The 20761-nt window shown below is 40.7% G+C and overlaps 1 protein-coding gene across 19 annotated transcripts in view; it reads right to left on the reverse strand.

The window, feature by feature from the left end:
- The window catches only part of CHL1 (cell adhesion molecule L1 like), a 135937-nt gene that overhangs the window by 54610 nt on the left and 60566 nt on the right, over positions 1–20761 (reverse strand). For 18 of the 19 annotated variants that reach the window (XM_065075345.1, XM_065075338.1, XM_065075344.1 and 15 more), the window contains 2 exons: positions 3136–3325; positions 1018–1123 (listed from right to left, as the gene is read on the reverse strand). In XM_065075345.1, coding sequence (XP_064931417.1) covers positions 1018–1123; positions 3136–3226 — 197 coding nt within the window. In that variant the 5' untranslated portion in view covers positions 3227–3325. Of the gene's footprint in view, positions 1–1017; positions 1124–3135; positions 3326–13220; positions 13344–20761 lie in introns of those variants that run through there. The other variant, XM_065075342.1, reaches the window with a different exon arrangement.

Genomic DNA, 20761 nt, shown 5'->3' on the forward strand with positions numbered 1-20761 from the left:
AGTGAAACACATACCTTTTACAAATTTTTGCAGTGTTTCAAGAGAATAAATTAGTGTTAAAAGAAGTGTATGTTTTCACACTTCACTGAGGCAAACTGCTTTGCGACTATGTGGAGAGGCATATGGGTTCCTATCATTTAACCAGCTCTATCACATAGATTTAAATATACTGGGAAACTTTTCATCGATCCACTGACAAACATGAAATAAAGGAAAACTACTAGTCTCAATTCAGAGTGCAATTAAAAATGATCAAATCATCTTGATATAAAAATAACAATTGTTTTTTTCAAGCAAATTTAAATAGTGTTGCAGAGAAAAAAAAAAACAACAACGGAAGTCTTAAAGAGTAAAAATGACATGCAAAACAGCTATTAACTTAGCCCACACACCATCCAGTGGTGAAAGTCTCAGGAGGAGCTTTTGCTATGTTATAATTACATTTTTGTTAATCACATTTTCATTAAAAATCTTTCCTTTCTACATTGATGTAAAATACATAAAGCTTATCTTTTGATATTTATTTGAATAACTCCTTATATGTATATTTGTAACATCACCACGGCCATGATGATGTCAGGTACAGACAAGGTATCTGATAAAATGCAAATGTGATCTCTGAATACACAGTTAATTGTGCTTGGTATTTTTAAGGTTGCTGTGGAAAATGCGGAAGACCAGCTGGGACCTTTTAATTACCATTACACACCTCCTATCTTTTGCAGCACAGCCCAGACAAGCTCTTTTAAATCATGGGGTGAACTCAGCACATACTAGAGAAATGGAACATCAGCCAACAAGAAAAAGGCATGTTGGTATCCATTCACAGAGGGAGTGATTGAGCAACAAAAGCTGAATGGCCTAAATGGAAACAGAAACCTTAACCTTGCCTTACTATGACGAGTCAGTTACTGTACATCAGCTATTCCTCCCCTCCTCAAAACCAGAACAAAGTTTGGTAAAGGCTAAAAGCAAACTCAAATTCTGCTTGCTTCTCCAGGTAAAAGCAGTACTCACGTGGGATGTGGGTTTCCTCTAGCTTCACATTTAATTGTAAAGTCCTCATCAAAAGGGTAGGCAACTTGGGTGCGAGGTTGCTCCGTGATTGTTGGAAGCTGCACAACTGAACACAGATTGGTACTGGGTTAAAATGTCATTTAAGCAAAACTGTTCTCTGCTCAGGTCCTTTCTTTGAAAGGGACAATATCAGGATTGCCTTACTCCCAGGAAGAGTGAGGCTTGCCTTAAAAAAAAAGGATTATCATCATCATCTTCCTGGCATTGACAACACTCTCCGCTCCCAAAACTGAACACTGTTATTGCCTTAGCAGGCAGAGGAAGGCTTGACAGTGCTCACTATGTCCTATCAGCCACCCATGGGCATCACCTGCGCATGCTTCCACCTATGTCCAGCCCTTCCAGGGCAGAGGAGAGCTGGTGTCATGCTAAAGCTAAAGTCAAAGCGTGGTTGTATGGACTGGTAGATTCATTCAGTGGTGAAGTTAATAACGGGCATTTTAATCCAGACACAGATTCACACACATGAAGTAGCAAACTACTATCTCCATCCTGGATAAAATTGCCAGGAAATCCATGGACTGCAAAGATGACTTTATATTCCCTCCAGGGTATGGTAGGGGAAGAGCTGTTACCTGTCACATGGTCACACAGTGGTGTTTCACTAACTTTTTCTTATTCTTTTCTAAGGGAATTAAAGTGCTGCAAATGTCTGTGACACAGAGCCACAGGAGGGAGAATGCTCCCTGCAGCAGAGCTGGGGATAATAGGATCATCACATTGTTATAAACAACCAGGAAGAAAATTAACATCCTCTTTGGTTTGTCTTTCAAGCCCAGGAAGCTCAAAGCTGGAGCAAAAGTGTGGTGTCTTGCCATATCATGTAGTCTCAAAGCTGAATACTTCCAAGCCCACCAGCTTCTCTGATCAGACATAATTCCTTTTTATTAAAATATAAAATGCCTTATTAAAGCAAATTAAGAGCTAGATGGTTCCCCTGTGTAGCTACTTAAAATCAGGGGATGTCCAAACAGTTGGTCCTGTACTTTACAGTCACAGCTCCACTTTTGCTTTATTTAAACACAAAGAACCATTGTGGTACCTTCCTTCCAGAAAACTTCTGCTTTCAAATGCTGTTAAACAAGTTTGGATAGTTTTAGTAAAATATCCTGTAAACCTGCTTGATTGACTTCTTTGCAGCCAGGGGTATTGGCAGATTCCAGAGTGCTAACAGCTCACAGCAGGTCCACATGATGCCCTGAAACTGGCCCATGTCCTACTTTGAGGCTACAGGGCCCAAAGCCCCATAAAGAGCCTGCATTTATTTTTCCTTAGGTTGATTGAGTTATTCCTGTATTTACCCCCACCATAATTCATCCAAAACCCAATATTGTTGAGTTTTCTGCCCACCCCCCCTCCCCCTCAGAAAAAAAGTCTGTAGTTTATAATCTTCCTGGTCCATGTATGTTTTAAAAGCACAAAGACTGGGAGGTCTGGGCTGTAATCCAGGCAGCAGGGTCCACTGGCTTTTATTGGATTGTCCCCTATGAGCTACATCCCATATTTTACACATATCCTGAAACCACACCAACCATGTAAAACAGGCAGTTTGAATGCATCATAGCCAGACGGATAAAGGAGGTGCTCCCTGGGCGGTACACAACGTGTAGGAAATGCTTCCCTGGGGACTAATGTACGCCCTGAGACATACACCTGCTCCTCTTTCAGACTGAAACAGCAGGATGCAAGACAAGTAAGTAAGGGTATACGTACATCAAACAAGATACAGGGAGATTCAGAGCCAAAATGAGGAATTTATGTGAAGGACAAAACCAAGCCCTTGGAGCTACGCAGTGTGTTTGATAGCAAACACAGATATATGTCATTAGACAAGTTTACTGCTACATTTAAGCAGGTCCAAACAAAGCAGCTTACATTTTTATCACATCTGAATTTCCCAAAGGCCATGTTCTTGCAGAACTAAATTCAAAATGGAGCAACTGAAAAGCAGAATTTACTAGTTTTTTTCTTCAGGGAAAGGTTAGAAAAGAAAAGAAAAAAAAAAAAAAGGATACCAAAACAAAACAGCAAAGTGTTCAGTAAACAGCTACAACTCACCTGATAATGGTATTTCAATAGCTGCTGTCAAACTCAATACAGAGAAAAATAGGCATATGGCGATCCCTTTTGTGCTTAACAGTGCCTCCATCACTCTTCTCTAAACAAGGAGTCCAAACAGAAGGAGAGATACCTTATGCTTCCTCTCACTGTCACTTCAAATCAGATGTAAGGATGTGAAATTTAAAGTCTAGCAAGAAAAAGAAACAGCCATATTAGCTTGTAACATTAACTTGGCTCTAACAAGGTTCCTAAATTAAAGCAATGCTTCAGGATTTGCAGCTAAATTGCAAATTTCACTAAGTGGTACAACTTCCTCTCCTCTCTCCCTACCTCCTGGCTTCGGGAAGGTCTATTAAATTTCTAACAAAAAAATACATGCACAAAACTACAAACCCATTATAGCACAGAAGTATAATTATTTTTTGTTTTGCAATTAAAAGTAGGGATGGTTTATAAGATAGTATATTTGTAATCATTCCGGTTCATAAATTTTTGTAATGAGAGTTGTGTAAGTTGGAAAGTAATGTAACAAATCTAATGAGAGAAATTTGGTACACTAACGACCTTGTTCATAAATCTCGTGTGTCTTTTATCTTTCATTTATGTTTTAAAAAGGACAAATCTAGTTTAGTTCATTAATAAGGGCCAGAACATGAAACGTTTGCTTTTCCTCCATAATCCCAGTGCTGCTATACATAGGTTTTACACAATCCATTATACATCTCCTTAGGTTCTGCGTTACAAGGTAAAAATGTCAGGTGGCTGCCAAAAGGAGACATATTCAGCTCTAATAGGTGTTTAAGTGTAATTCACAGACAAGTAAAGGAGACAGAATTCTACAAGCATGGGTGTATGGAGGATTTCAGTCTTCAGCATGATTTACAATATCTCAGTGAAATAGCAACCAGTATACGGTACGTTTTGTACCTGTGTATCTTCTAACACATAGCACTCACAGGACATCAGTCTCTAGAGAATTTAGACCTCAGTTGTCAAGATAATTTTGCAGGAACAATTTTCAAGACAGAGCTACTATGATGGAGGTGAGGACCCAACCCACCAGCAGCCCAGCCCTGCATGGCACAGCGAGCTCCAAATCAAGACGCTGAGTTCACAAGCGGAGCCATACAACCACAACAACGTATTTCCAGACTAAGCCTGGTTCACATACAGCTCTTGTATCTTTGCACTCACCACCCGGCTAATCCAGGGATCAGAAAAGCAATCCCGGGATCACCGAGAGCAGTTGGCGTGCAGGAGCAGGCAGGAGGTGGGAGGTGGGCGGTGTGCTGGGGATGCTGGCTCCAGCCCAGCACAGCTGGCTGCAGCTGAAGCAGAGACAGTGCACAGCCGCGCAGCCAGCACATGCCAGTCCATGACACTTTGGTCCTGAAGGCTGATTTGCCAGACCTCTGCAAAACACAGGCATGAAGCAGAGATTTCCCTTTTACCCAACACACACCCTCTTGCATCAGCAGCCAGAGAGGAGCAAAAGGTTGTGCTGTGACTCTTTCTCCAGAGGCATTAGCAGAATCATTTCTGTTCACTCATCACCAGTTCATGAAAACTTTTGGGAAGTTAACATCTTTGATACCAGAATCCCTGGGTGAATATTGAAATTGGCCAACAAGGGGAAAAGAGACAGACACTATAATCACATAAGCCTCATTTGTTTAGAAATGAGGCTAAAAAACAGATGTCTTATAAGTATCTTAGGCACTGAGTGTTCGCTGATGGAAGAAGCTGACTAATCTGCTTAATGCCTGTCTCCACAGGGGGGCAGGGCACAGAAGGGCACTGAAGGGGACAGGGACTTGCTGGCTGAGCTGCCACCGCCAGGTTGTGCCTGGGTGCAAATCAGGCAGAATCAGGCAACACCAGTAAGTTTTGCTTTGTGGCAGTTGATATTTCCCTCAAGTTTGATTTCTCCTGGTGCTAACCTGTGAGAAGTAGACCTTTCCAAACCTCAGTCCAATAAAATCTGGGCTGTATCACAGTGTTGGGGACTTATGCACGAACCCCAGCTTGCAGCTGCACAACTTCTGTGACCGCAGGACTGGGCTCTCCTACCCTGCCTAACCTGCTCCCAGCAGATGCTCAGTTCCAGATCTATTTATGTCATCAATAGCAAAAAAGATGCTCTGACAGCAAACCCTCTAACCCCACAGTTGCAATCTAGGCTCACAAAAATTTGACCAGTGTTGTTGCTTGCAGATGGTGCGTTAGTGGTAGTGAAGCCGCCTTCTCCTCCCATCCGCTGACAGCTCTGGGGACCAGAGCATCCCATGTCAGGATGCCAACCAGAGGAAGGGGAGCTAGGATTACAGGAGGTGTGCAGCTTGCTAAAGTTGCACACTGAGGAGTGGGAAGTTTCTTATATGAGTGTTACAAAGCATTGTATAGCTTCAGATTAAATTCAAGAAAAAACAAACCAACAACAGAAAACCAGCTTGATTCCTTAACCAAACCCATTAGCTTGCAATTTCTTTTTTTCTTTTTTTTTTTTTTTTTCCCCCAGTGAAGAGACATAGAGAAAAGAAGAAATATACCAAATAAAAAGGGTATCCTTTATCATGTGGTACGGCACGACTTGCCTCTGCAGGCTGCTGTAATTAGTCAGTCTGTCTAGCGCCTTGCTCTTTTTCCCCGTGTTGAATACTAATGCAGGGGGCTGACAGCACCAGTATTTAGAAGCAGCGAGTTCTTTGGGACCAGTGGTGCTGGACTTGTGCACAGTGATCGGATACTTCCAAAGGCCACTTGGAAATCTCCCTGCAGCTGCATTTAACCTCTGCCATTTTATTTTGTGGCAGTTTCCAGGAGGTACAATCCTGGGCTGACATGAATTAAGCAACAGTATCTTTGCAGAAGTATTTACATAGTGATAACTATCCAGCAAGATAAGCCTCCTGTTCCTGTGTTATATATATTACACCTAAGGGAGTAGCAAAGGCATTATTCTGGCTGTGCTGGTTCCCTCAGCAGTTATTATGGAAGGCAAACACTTAATACACATCTCCTCTGACATAACCCAACTGGTCACCCTTCTGTGCCCTGTTCTGGACAGTGACAGTCCTCAGCAGACAGACAGGTCGAGACATACATCCTTCCCGCAAGGAGATCTGTGTCAAGCGATTAACCTTATTTAAGGTAATGTATAGACAGGGGTCACAAATGTTAGGCATTTTATATGGCTGTCATGTGTTTGGCTGTCCTAGCAAGCCTCAGGCCCACAGCTCAGCTGAAACTGCAGAGTCCCTGATTAAATCACTGACCTTCCCTCTCATCACTAGCACTCAAACAACACCAAAGCCCTTCCTAAATGACCGATATCAGATGTCCTTCAGACACCCCATCCATCCCAGCTTTAAACACAGTTACACACCCAAACTTCAGGCAGCACAATATTTCACTCCCATGGTGATTAAACTCCAAACCAAAATTTCTCATCTTGTGCCGATGAACAATTTAGCTGCTTAAATAATTTGGAGAAATAAATGAGGTAGCTGTGCAAGCACTTGGTGGCTGCAGGCAGGTTTTGGTCTCACTGGTGCCAAAGCACAACACTCTCCTGGGGTCCAGTAAGTGCCAGAGAGCAACATGCAGAACCTTGACCTTGGTAAAAACATCATTCCTGCTTTCCAAGCTAGTGCTGAATCAGGCACAGGGCTTGCTGTGGACCCTGTTTTTTTCCCAGGAATTCCACATCCTCCTTTGTTCTCACAAGGAGTCAGCGGCAGCATCCCTAGCACTGAGGAGCGGGGCAAAAGATTATTGAAGAAAACCTTTCCTCTGCGCAATGAATGAGCATGAACACTATAACAAATGTTACATTTACAATCCCTTCTCTTCCTTCTTCTTTTTCCCCCTTGTCTCTCCATTTCTATCTTTGTGTTTGCTTTTCTCTGCCTCAGGCTTAAGTCAAGTAATTTGAATTCACTGCAAATACTTATCTGTAGTTCCTTACCTGCAATTCATTATTTACTGTGCTATTCAGTTAATAGTAAATACCGATTGCTTTAAGGACAGCTCATTTGTTTGTCTAATGAGCTGCCTTTCACTTACAGTGAGCAAATCTTTCAAAATATCAGTATTTCTAAGGAGTGATGCAGTTCCATTTTCTTTTATTGTATACCATTGCTTCCAGAAGCGTGCAGCAAAAATATTGGACAACTAAACAAGAAAAGAAAATCCATTTATCTCATCAACTTAGTGAACAATTTCCCCTACATGTGATTACTACATTAAAATTCCTCATAAACAGTAGCAGGATGACAGCCAAAATTCCCAGATTACTGGTCTACTGCTTCCAAGAGAAATTACATTGCACTACTAAATATGGCATTGATCTCAGCTATTTGGTTCCCTCTTAAAATATGTGAGATTTGGTCCTTGTTTAAGTCTTGTACAGCACAAATATTCATGAAAATACTGGATTTCCACAGCTTAATTTCTGGGCTGACCTTTTCATTAGTTAGAATCAGATTTAATTTCTCAGTGACATATATGTCACAGGATTGTTAAATAAAAGCCATTGGTAATTAGAAATTACAGCTTTCAAGGTGGCCCCCATTACAGAATAACAGAAAAAAACGCTGGAAACAGTTTGCTTCCTGGTATGAGAAACAAAAATTTGGTTATTTAATTGCACCATATGTTGCAAGTTTAGTGACTATATAGCCCAGGAGCTTAATTAAGTACTCCTACTCTTTCTCAATTACAATCACAGAAGAAAAAAAAAACAAAACCAAAACCAAACAGACAGAGTCATAATGTCTCCCATCCCAAAACAGCAGCAGTCCTTGCCCAGCGCATCGTGTCTGCCAGTGTCGTAGTGAGCCCCATGCAGCACAGTCAGTATTCATCTTGGTGAACGCCAATGCTCCAGAACTGATGCCTCTGTCTCCATCCCTCCACAGTTCACAGCCCGATGTCAGTCTGGACCTGGTGGCTGGGGGCCCAGTTCCCACCCACATAGAATTAGAATTATAGGATTGTTTTGGTTGGAAAAGATCTTTAAGATCATCGTGTCCAACTGTTAACCTAACGCTGCCACATCCACCTAAACCATGTGCCTAAGAAACTCATGAAGAGAAGCTTCCTGAAGCCCTATCACCTTTGAAGGCCTCTTTTGTGAGGCTGGTGGTGTCAAACCCAGAGACAGTGAGACTCAATTGAAGATCATAGCAAGTGGCCTTGAATACTAAGTGGAGGGCAGTAGGGATGCTCCACCTGCCTGTTGCCACACTTGCTACTCCAAGCTGCAAGCCCTGGTTTGGGGACACCACAGGTGACATCTCTAATGACAAGGACTTCTACTCAGAAAATGTTCCTCTGAACTCCAATGAGGCTCCATGTCCATTTCTCCCTTCTGTTGCAGAGCCTTCCACCAAACAAGTGACAAAAAGTCATGAGGCAAGGAAATAACGACTAGTGTGGGACAAAGTGGTCCACCAGCAGCTCCCAGAACAGCAGCCACGGTCCCCTGGGGCACAAGAATAGCCCCGGGGAGCACACAGGATTAATCACCACTGTGTTTTTCCATGCCACAAGTACCTCCCTACTTCACTAATTAGATTGAGATTTATGCTAGTAAAACCTGAAATATAATGCAACAACTACATTATTTATGCAAATACTTTTTTTTTTCCCCCTTAAAAAAATACTCACATGCAGAGTCACCCATGTGTTTGGAAAAGATGAGAAAGAATATTCATAAGGACCCATCATTTTACTTCAGGTGTCAATGTTATACATAGCTTTTCCCCTAAAAGCTTTTTGACATCCCAGTGTTAGTACCAGGGAGAAGATAACCTTCACTTGCCTCTGTCCCAGTCACTTATTTTTGGATGTTGTCAGTTCTCAAAAAAGCAGCCAATGATGCATATGCTGGAGGTGATTAAAATAATCATTCAAATCAGAAAGACGTTCTTCCTTCCACGGTAAAATATTTTCAAATAGACTGTAGCACATAAGCATGAATATTTTTTTTTAGATCCAGTTCCTCTCTCAGGAGGTCTAGTGAGAGAAGACTCTGTATTATTTATCTTGTCAAGGACTTTACAAACATTATTGGGCAGCTCATGTAAAGCAAAATTTTTCAGTCCAGCTAAACAACTTCAACAAAATTTATGCATTTGAAATATTATTGCAACTATTATGCCTTCTCAATTTTGTAATCCATCAGTCTTTCAGTTCCTTATACCACAAAAAAACCTCTAAAACTGCAAAAAAATTAATATAAATAATAAAGAAATATGTACACAGGGCTGTGAAATGTTTTACTGCAGTACAAACAGCAGTAAAATATTCAATTCAATAAACAGTATGAGAATTAATTTCCCTGGGACAAAGTTTTAAGAAAACAGTAGGAATTTTGCCAGCTTGCCAGGTCCTGGTTTTCTGGAAGAGCAATCAGACATCAGTAGGGCAGGGCACCATCAGGCACAACAGGGTGACGGCTGGTGTATGACCCCAAACTGTTGGTCTGCGATCACCCAGGTATGACTGATGTCTATTTGATGGTTTGTGTTGATTTTGTGGAAACTCGATTTATGCCATTTTTGTCTGAGATCTACCCTGAGCTGAGTGGGACCTGGAAAGGCATATGAGCATCTGCCCAGCCTCAGGAGAAGGCAGCTGGCACTATTAATCCATTTTTGCAAATACTCTTTCTGCTCCCAGTTGTTCCCAATGAAATCCTAAAATGCAATCCCACCAAAACCTCAGTAGATCACACCCTGTGCTTGCAAACCATTTAAAATCTAGCAATAAATGGTTAATGATTTGTCTTGGTCATCACACTGTAATTGTGAATCACAGAGTACAAGGACCATATTTCTCAAAGCCTTGCATGTCTTTCAAGAGCACACACACAATGACTGAAAACTAAAGAAATATGGTTTCTAATCAGTACAGAAGATCCGCTTGTCTGTAGCTGTCTGCTGACATTTGCCAATGTGAAGCCTCCTTCCTAGAATCTAGAGATACTTGCTGCCAAAGAACATGAGACCATCAGATTTTCCTGAAAAAATAAATGAATTCCCTATTGTTATTTCACCAATATGATTCTAGATTATATATATATTTCTATTTTATTTTTACTTTGATTTTCTCTACATCTTCCAACATGCTCAGTTGGATGGCTCCTTTCAAGCCAGCAACAGTTTGGTTTTTAAAAACAGTGCAGAATTGAGGAATATTTCTAGCCACACAGGATATTTAAACTGGATAAATAATTTTTCATTACACATTCTGGTCTATCTGCCCAACCCATCTAATGTTAACTAGACTTGACTTAACCCAGCAAAGGATCATTTATAAAATTTAAGTCAAGCAATCTTAAATAAAACTCCCCACTTTTGCATTTGTTTATTGTGAAAACTTGTGTGAGCAAGCTTAAGAGCTGGAACATTTGATAAAACCACCAACTTAATACAAATTACACAACAGCTCAAAACAAAGTTCAGTTTTGCACCTGTGGATATTCACAATGGAAACCCACTCAAAATGTAGCGGACATGCAAAGATAGTCAGGACATCAGGTTTGCAGTCCCATCAGATCAGCTCTGCTGCAAGCTCAGAATGCTGCTGAGCAGCATTTGTAATAAAGACTCTAAAGAAAATCCCGCACAGAAATCAATACCTGGTTTAGTGTTTTCATAGCCAAAGAAATAAATGTTAACTGTGAACAGTACATTGTTTATGGTGAATACGTCATTAAACTTTAGTTATAACATTATTCATACAGCACTAACAAGTAAATTGAGACAACTGTTGATGTGGTTATTCCTACCATTAGAAGCACATAAACCTGAATACCCTGCAGCCAAATTCCAGCATTATGGATGTTCTTAAATATGTGAGTGAATACAAGCATTTGTATTGATTTAAAGAGAATAACAGTGCTTAAGAACAAACAAGACACCAGGTCACACCAAAGTCACCCTGGCTCAGCCCTTCTGACAGGGCAGGTGCAGATGAGCAGAAAAGGGAGGGCAGGAGGTTCCTCTCCTGGTATATACATCCTCCCTACCTCCTATAACTGCTTGTGGACTTTCTGAGCCAGACACTGCCTTTAACCCTTTGTCCATAACAGCTACCAACGGGCCTTCTACAAATTTAAGTACCTTTTGCTTTTTTCTTAATTGACGACATTCATTGACCTCCATCACCTGAGACAATAAGTCCCTCAATACATACAGTGTTAAACTTGCTGCTTAATAGTACCACTTGCTCTTCCCAACTCTCTATGGGCCATCCCCTCCACATCACTTGTGCAATTCCCTGTATCCCCCTGTGCAATCCTGTTACCGAACTGAATCCCATCAGAGCACACAGATGTGGTGGGGTAACTTAGCTGCTCAGTTTGGTGTCAGGTCCTGCTTCTCTGGCCATCCTCACTGTATGAAAAATTGCTCCTTCTCCAGTTTACTTTTGAAGTAGGTCAACTGGGTAGCAACTCTGAGAAGTGGGAGCACTGGACGACGACAGTAGCTCCTCTAACAGATGAGTTTAGGTCTGCAGACACAGCTTTTTCTTAATAGAGACCAGTCCGTATCTTCACATTTCTCTTCTTTAAGTTCTACTGTGGCAGCAATCTTGGTTTCAGGAGAAAAATTGGGTTTAAGATAGTGTACTTGAGCTGTATATATCACATCTTGCATCACAAGATGTTTGTGTAAATGTTTTGCAGACTTCCAAGAAATCTACAATTATTTAATTACCAAGTTCCTATGGTATCTAAAGTTAAAGTTGAATTAAAAATACCATGATGGCATTTTAGATTATATTTCTTCACTGCAATATGAAGCGTACTTTGGACAGTACTTGTACAAGTTACCACAAAATAAGGTTCCTGGCTTTATATATATGCATGTTTATGGTTGTAATAGCAGTTTAATCCCCCCATGTGTATCTCCTTTTCTTAAATGTATGGCCACACATTCATTCATTTTGTGTTAAGCAAAGAAATCAGGTAAATTATTCCAGCAGAAGGAGTAACACTGTAGCAGAGAAATGTTGTGAGAATGGCTTTTTCACAGACCTACAAATATGCAAGGATGATCACTCCTCCTTGCTGGTAACAAAACAGCACAGAATTAAGCTTTGCAGATACATCTGAAAGCATGCCAGCTGGTTAAAAATTAAACTATTGTCTGAGGCTTTTGCCACTATATATTTCCTTGAGATAATACATCTCCTAAATGAGCTTACCACATTTCTGGCTGAAACTAGTTTTATATTAATTGAAATTTTCATCAGCGATTAACATTTCAGCTCATAGGTCAAGCATGAAGCATAAAACACAGTACAGTAGCAACTGGGAATGATGGCACGTCAGCCATGCACAAAGGAAATAAAAGCAGGTTGCATTCTGTTTTCAGATGAGACCACTAATGACAGCCTCCTCCAACAGAGACAATGCAAATTCTCCTGAATTTCAAAATGAATTTTGTGGCAGAGGCACTTTCTTCTTTCGTATACTCATTCTCTCTTTCAAAGCACAAAATAATCACAAAATCATGAGCTTTCTCATGTTAGTAACAACAAACAAATGTGTTCTAGTAAACTAACACCTCCTAGGAGAAATCCTGCCTCACCTTGAAAACCTCTCTTAAAATGCAGCTCATGTCACAGTTAGTTTTAGCCATTCCAGCTCCTGCTTGGCAGCATGTTGTTCAGCAGCCACAAAGCCAGGCAGAGCCCTATTGAATTGGAAATGTGGGCAGTGGATCTGGCAGGCAGAGCTCCTTGCAGGTATGGAGTCTAATGAGATTGTTCATTCAGCATAAAGCTCTGTGAAAACACTATATTCCCCTCCCAAATGCATACGCATGGGCTCCTAGGACAATCTGCCACACTGCACTTCATCAGGTAGTAAAGAAGGGGGAAAAAATTTACAGCACCCAGCATCTAATGGGCTCCACTGCAAAGCAATGAGGGTTCCACTTTGTGTTAGTGATTTTCACAGCATGTGTTTGTGTTTACTTTAGAGTTCCTTGTGCTGGTAGCAAGGTGACAATATGAACAGAGGGGAAGAATTAAAAAAAAAAAACAGCATTTAATTGCAAAGAAATTACCTCTGTAAACAGCAGAGGATAGCTATTATTTCCACTTGATCCATTAGGTATCAATTTTCTTGATATATCCCAGACAGATAAACTCATTCACAATGTACAACACTGGTGAATGGTGTCGAATACTAAAGAAAAAAACCAAAAATAATAATAATAATAAAAAACAACCAATCAACAAAAAAAAAAAAAAAAAAAAAAAACAAACAACCCTGAATCTGAGCCTACTGCTTTATCTGTGCCATGCAAGATGCAGGCTCACACAACTTCTCTCCCTCGTGGACTCAAGAGAGTCTCAGCATGTTCCCATAGCCCCAAGGGGAAAAGTCTGGCAGCCTTCACACATGAAATCTTAAAACCAAAGAAAAACTAACATCAAAACTGAAGTAAATCTCCTTCTATACTGGTGTTATTTTTGTAACTCAGCACAATAAGCCTCCAAGACAGTGAAAGTCATTGGGACACTGTGCATTTCTAATTTAAATTGCAGTCAGCGACTCATGACAATGGAGTTTCATGGCAAGCAATCTCATGTACTTTCTGCCTTCCTCTGATTTTTCCTCTTTCTGTGCAATAACAGAGATTAGCTCTTCCAGCTTTACGGAGGACCTCACAATGCTTGCTTTTCCTGGTAAGTCGAGGCCATTAAGCTTCCAACATTTCCCACGTTACCAGAGATACAAGGGATTACTTTAAAAAAAAAGAAAAAAGAAAAGAGAGAAGTGAAGTGTAATGATTTAACCACAGACACTTCATGAAATCACTTAAGGATACAAGTTAAACACCATCCACTTCATGGCAGGGCAAATTCTGAAAATCTGACATGCTCTGCCTGGACGGGGAGCAACTCCTTCCAAAGCACTGAGTCAAGTCTCAGTTTGGGTTTGCTTCTACAGGAGGATTATCCACAATTACCAGTGGAATTTGCAGTCTACCAAGGAAGAAGTACCAGAATTTACTTAGGGAAATAAGTGAAGGATTTGGCCCAGTTTATGTATTAGGAAGTCTAATCACTAGAGCAAACATTTTAGGATAAGAGGAATGGATACTTCATCCTGATTCTGCATTTCCTACTTCCCTTGTGTTTGCCTTAAATGCTGGAGTCTATAATGATTTCATTTTTCCACATGAACAACTTTACGGCTAAAAAATGAACAAAAAGCTTAGAGAAAAACACACACGGGCAATCCCAACCCACATATCTGAGATACCATATTCTTTAGGAACTGTTACCATCCTAATAGAGGCATGACATAAAGTGATGGGACAAGTTTTTGGCTGGGATCTCCAAAGAGGAAAGAGTTTATAATCTTAATGGAAGTGCCCAAGACATTCTGCTAAGTAGCATAACGCTGCAATTTTTCTGGTCATCATTTTGTTTCAATAGCTTGTGTTAATGTCAGTGTTTTGCACCAAGGCTTTCAGGGGAACAGAGTTGTTGATAAGATGAAGATTTTTTCTGAGAATGGGCAGCAGTTTTCTGCAATTGCTCTGCACTCATGTAGTTTTACCATTGTAAGAGAAAAGCATAGTTCAAAATGCTCCAGATCCCAACGATTTTTCAGATATAACAGTTGCTTCTCTCAATTAATACCTTTTTCCAGAGCACTGAATCAAAACATCAGTCAACTAAACTGAAGACAGTTAGCTGACAATATATTGAATATATCTACTGCAGCTGTGAAGGAAAGGGAAAAGACTTTGTAATTGTTTCATTCTCCCTTGAATCCATGTTCGTCATCCCTTTCACTACTGGCAAGATGCAGAAAAGCAGTTCTCAGTGACTGTATTATTTTCAGGTGATCACACAAAAGGTATTTGATTAGACACGTTACATATACACATGTTGATCTTTAGAGATACAGCTGGACTCCTACTAGATGCCTGAGCAGAGAACAACAAGGAAGTGAAACACAAGGCATATGCACTATCCAGACTGTCAACAAGCCTTGAAATACATAAGAGTACTCAACTATTTATTAAGTATCTGGAGTGAAGAGTATTGAAGGAAACTGGGCAAAATTAAGTCCATTCCCTCAGCTAGCTGACGTGAGTTTGCTGAAGTATCTCCTGAGACCAAACAGAAGTGTGGGTTAGAAACAATCTAGAGGTGGTGCCCACCAACTACACAAGTGTAGTCACATCATTATTGTTCTGTTGTCTCTACTTCTGGTGGTTTGCTTTCCATAGGTACGGCAAAACGTGAAACCCTAAACTACACCACCAAATATGAAGTCCTTGTTCCAAAAGCTGGAGCTGCTGCCGATTCCCAATGATGTGACTGTACAAACACTGAGCACAAACACACAATATTTTCTTCTGCCCTATTTTTGGAAAAATGTGAACTCCAACTTGCTGGAAATTAAAGTAAATAACATTAAATTAGAAGCAAAACAAACATCAGGAGGGCAAAATTCTTCTTGAGCTATTAAAATCTGTTAAAGTTATATAAAACTGTAAGGATAATCCTATGGTTGAATATCAAACTCACAGAACCATGGTCTTCATTACCTATTCTGCCCATAACACTATGTTCTTCAGAACAAGCATGACTTTTGTTCACCAGACTGTCTCCCCATGTATTGTGCTAATCAATTACATGTGCATTGGGAAAAAGTGCTCTCCATGTCACGCAAGTTAAAATTATATTATACACTTCATATAGAGCTTCTATAGTATCAGATCTGCTGTTCTACCTTTTTCTTAAAAATTTAAGAAAAAAAAAGAGGAAAAATTGATAAATACTCTTGGTCACACTGGTTTTTATCTCATTTTAATTGCATCATGCAGATAGATCCACTTCATTGTCCTCTAATCATTATCTCACAGAAATGATTATGCACCTTAGACAGACCAACCAGAAAATGGCTAAGAAAAACACAGAGTCAGTTATTAAAAAGACAAGAACTGCACAATACCTTTCATACACTTTACTCTCACGTATCTCTGACCTATGTTCTGCTTCTTCATGCTTTCCTGCAGCCAAAAGTTGCAAAACATGGGAAAGACCGGCTGCTTGGCCTTACTCCTTACAGAGATGAGCATTTCAAACAGCTCTCCCCAACACACACAAATGCATGGATATCCCACACCCCTCTTGTTTGTTCAGCCCAATTGATGTGTCTACTAGGCTCATTCCCTTGGGGTAAACAGCATCATTTATTATATATGAACTGCAGAACTGTATCTGGAAGCTTGATGGACTCCTAAGCATCATCTGAAAAATGTGGCTGTATTATAATAAATTTATTTCATGTTAAATGAATAACATGAATTCTCCTGGGGTCCAGGTCACAACATGATGGATCAAGAAGGCACAAAGGGAATTTGCAGAGAGCCTGATATTATAAGCAGAAAAGTGCCCACAGCCAAGACAGCTCTCTAGCATGAGAGCACAAGGCCAAATGTGCTGCAGTGGGGAGCCACAAACATCTATGGTTTAGCCAGTAAATACAAGAACTAATCCTGTACCTAACAAATTCTGCTTTATTCTACATGGCAGAAAAGCCAGTGGAAGCCTTCCTCATTAGACCTTGTACATCCAAACCATGGGTAATGGGAGTTGGCAGGTGATGTATTGACTTCCTTGACACTCTCCTTTCTCTACTTTTTGACAATCAAGTGAAAGTCCTAGAGCTTGAAGCATACTGGTTTTCCAAACAGGCAGAGGAGGAGGCAGCAGCTCCTAAAGACATTGAAATGTAAAAATGAAAACTTCTTCTGCCATTACAACACATACCCTTTGAGCTTTTCCCTCCACTCTCCTTTTTCTCCCGTTCTTTAGCTAAAGTCATTTAAAAGACAGATCTTTGTTTAAGCAGCTGCTGCATGACTAGTCACCCCATACAGCTCTTTTAATTAAATATTTGCTGCTGTGTGAGTTTTCTCTCCCCTCCCTGCTATCCTTGTGGAGAGCATTTGTTCTTGCAAAGATAACAGGTCTGCTGAGCAGCTTATGACTTCACCTGTAAGGCCTCCTGCATTCCAAGCCCTCATAATGATAAGTCTCCATAAAAATTTATTTCATGATATGCACTGTCGTATTCGTTGTCAAGGACAACTGTCAACAATAAGGGAAAGAAACAAAAGTTGCTGAGATTTAATAATCATTATTAAATTGTGTCATTTACATAATTAGACTTTAGTAATAACTATGGCATAACTCTTTTATGTCAAAGCACTTCATAAAGTGATTTTTTTTTTGCCTTCCCTTCCACCAGTAACTAAAGAGTAGATCAGGCAAATGATATCACAGCACATACTAACCAGGTTTGCATAGAGGATGGAAATTGAGATGAGTGAATAAGAGAATTCTTGAGAAACATGGATTTCAAGCAGGTTTCTTAAAATTTCTTTCTCTTAGAATTTCTTTCTAGTCAGCAGAGCAGTTTCCTTTGCACCACCAGGTCCAGCAATGCCTTCGTGATTCTTCATGGTATCACCCAGCCTGAATCAGCAAAGTGTTGGGTTGACTCTTCTGTATGTGTTAACGGAATTTTCCACTGTGTTCCTCCCAGCAGGTAACCAGGGGAATAGTATTAAGAGCAACTGGGCTGACTAAATGCCAGTAAAGTCTTGACTTGCTTGGGGAAAACCTACTTTCCTACTGATATCTCCCAAAGGAGATGTGTGTCTTGACTCATCTTTACCTGGTCTAAACATGACTGAGATTCTCACCTACTTCTGTACTGTAAAAAACAGAACAAACTTACTGTGAAATAAACCCCTATCCATTAGAGCCAGTTTGACACTGGAGACAGAAAAGGTAAAGGGAAAACAAAGAAACAAACAAAACCCCATGCTTTTCGAGATGTTTTGACAGTGAGCACAGACATTCACAGTACCCCTTCATGCAGAAATGAGAATGCAGCAAGGGATGAAGCTGAATGGGCAAGGGGCTGTGGGACTGCACAGAGGAGCACAGGACCTGCAGTGTGAAAAGGAGATGGAGAGACAAAGTTTTCAGAAAAAAAAAAAAAAGCTGAAAGATAAGTGCATGAAGAAATTAGACCAGACACCAACAAGCTTGGTACAGCTATGTGAACCCCCAAAGCAGCTGCCGTTATGTGGATATGAATTAGAGAACAGATCCTGGGAGAGGATCAAACCAGGAGGGAATGCAGATGAGCGTGGGATCAGTGCTATGTAGACACAGGCAGGGAGGGGACTTTGGAGAATTTGTGAGGCTGAAGCAGTAAGTCACTGGGGAAGAAATGAAAGAGAGACTGGGTCTCAAAGCACCGAGCAGGGAACTGGAGATCCTGTGATGGCAATGGTGGTCTGTGGGGATGGGAGAGAAAAGCAGCTCACTGAGACAGAGGACAGCAGCAAATTTTTCACTTCACAGAGTATTTCAAACCTGCCTGAACTAAGAGAGACAGTCAGAATTTATTTCAAAAAGAAAGACTAATAGCACCAAGCAAATTTTATTTATCTATATATAAATAAGAAATATTAAGACAGACAAGATTGTACAAACTATTCAGTTGCATCAGTACACTGGCACAAGAGGACTCAGGCCTCTATTCTACAGCAGACTGTATCTTTTGAGCTCCTGACTGACATCACCTTCTAATCTTCTGTTTCTATGGGAAACCTATCAAATTTCAATAATGCACAACATCTCTTCCCTGTCTTTCCAGCTAACAGAAGCAACAACTAAGGCAAAGCAGGACTGGGGTTGTGACCACCCTCAGTTACCTATTTCAGGAAAACCTTTCTTGGGGGAATTATTAATATTATTTATATGGTTTATAAACAGTTACCAAATAACTGCAATTTTGTGTGTTTCCTGAGAGGAACAGAAAAGAGCAGTATCCCAAGTTCCTCTGCTTTCCTCAGATCCACTTGCCAGTAAACCCAAGTTCATTAGCACTCTCCTGGGTGCTTGGCAGGTAAATGCAAACTGGCAACACACACAGGTCCTTCAAATCAGGGGGAGCCTGAGAGCTATTATAAAATTTGTCTTACATTTAGGAGTAGCCAGAAAATTTAAATAAATAAGGAAGAGTGAAATCTCCAGGTAGAATCCCACCTCGAATAGTCTTCACCAAAATCTGAGCACTATCAGGCTGGAAGCACTTGAAGTAAAGATAGACAAGTTTCCTCGTTTGGAGACAACACTTTCGGCAGCTGCTAACCTGCCACAGGTAGATGTTATGTTTCTGTTTCCTAAATTTGTCTGCTTTTCTTTTGTAACAGAGTTTCTGATTTTGCAACTTTTGTTTTATTAGGTTGAAAGTAATTTTCGTTCTCAACTTGTCTAATGTCAAAATGGGCCAACGCGATCTTACCAGGCATAAGGAGTACTGCTTTCATCCTCAAAGAAATCAGTGCTTTCAACAAATACTTTAAGACTCTATAATCCAGGACAAGTTTGGGCATCCAAGCTTTTGGGAGTGCCTCTCACTAGCTGCAAGATCAACTCCAAAGCTGCATGCCAGGAGGAGCCATCCCAGGAGCTGGTTGTTACCTTTAGCACCACCTCTCCCTCCTGAAAGGGACAACCCAGGACTCCAGAAAAATATCCAGACTGGCTCACAGTGTAGTTCTTTTGTTTTTAGACCTAATGGACTGCTGTACAGACAGGATTGGCACTGCAGAATGTGTCCCATTGCCAAGCAGGCTGAGCCTAACCCAAATGACAGGTCAGCAGTCTGTAAAATTGCTGAAGGTGAAGCATACATCCTGAAATATTCAGCTCAAACACATGCCTTTAATCTGGGGCTAACCAGCCTAATTGGAGAGCCTCTCAGCAGCAATTTAGCAGTAAGTAGTCAGGAGGACAGCTTTAAATTTCATCAGAAAGCTGGCATTACCTTTGCTTCAGGCTTCGCAGAGACCAGGAGATGAAACGTAACCTGCAGGGAGTAATGACACTGACCCCATCCCAAAGTCATCCCAGTTTCCCTGGAGGTGATGGAGCCTCCTGTGGGTGCCAGGATCCCAGCACAGCCGTCAGCCTACTCATTACCCCCTCAAACAGGTCTGCCTGGAAATGTTTCAATAATCCTGTAGCACAAAAATGCTTAAAATATCTGTCAATCACGCTGCCTCCCCACTGTCCTCCCCGCAGCCCTCGCAGCCTTGCTGGGAGGATTGCTATTGAGATTGCTGGTGCTGCCAATGTGCTGCAGAAAATTAAACCCCAGCCGTGGAAACAATAGCTATTACAAAGTGTGTAATCAGCAGGAGACGGGATGAATGTTTGTAATTCCAAGCCCTAGAAAGCGTTTTTAAAATGCCTTTAGTCTCATCCACACTTAGTTAATATTTTGCAGCCTAATAGTTGCATTTTATAGCTAGGCCATAATTTTATTGTGGTACAAACTTCTACAGTATAATGTCAAGCTAAGTACAAACTTCTACCATACAGTGTCAAGCTATGTGATAAAGTCAAGTAAACATTTGTAGTAATTATATGCCCAGGAGATTTCATAACATCACAGAATTAAGAGGCAGCTCAGTAAATTATATATCACTTGATCTGCAGTTGCTACATCTTCAGCAAAGAATTCAGCTTCATCTACAGCAACTCTGACATGACA

The sequence above is a fragment of the Columba livia genome, chromosome 10 (assembly GCF_036013475.1).
Source record: "Columba livia isolate bColLiv1 breed racing homer chromosome 10, bColLiv1.pat.W.v2, whole genome shotgun sequence".
NCBI classification, from domain to species: domain Eukaryota; kingdom Metazoa; phylum Chordata; class Aves; order Columbiformes; family Columbidae; genus Columba; species Columba livia.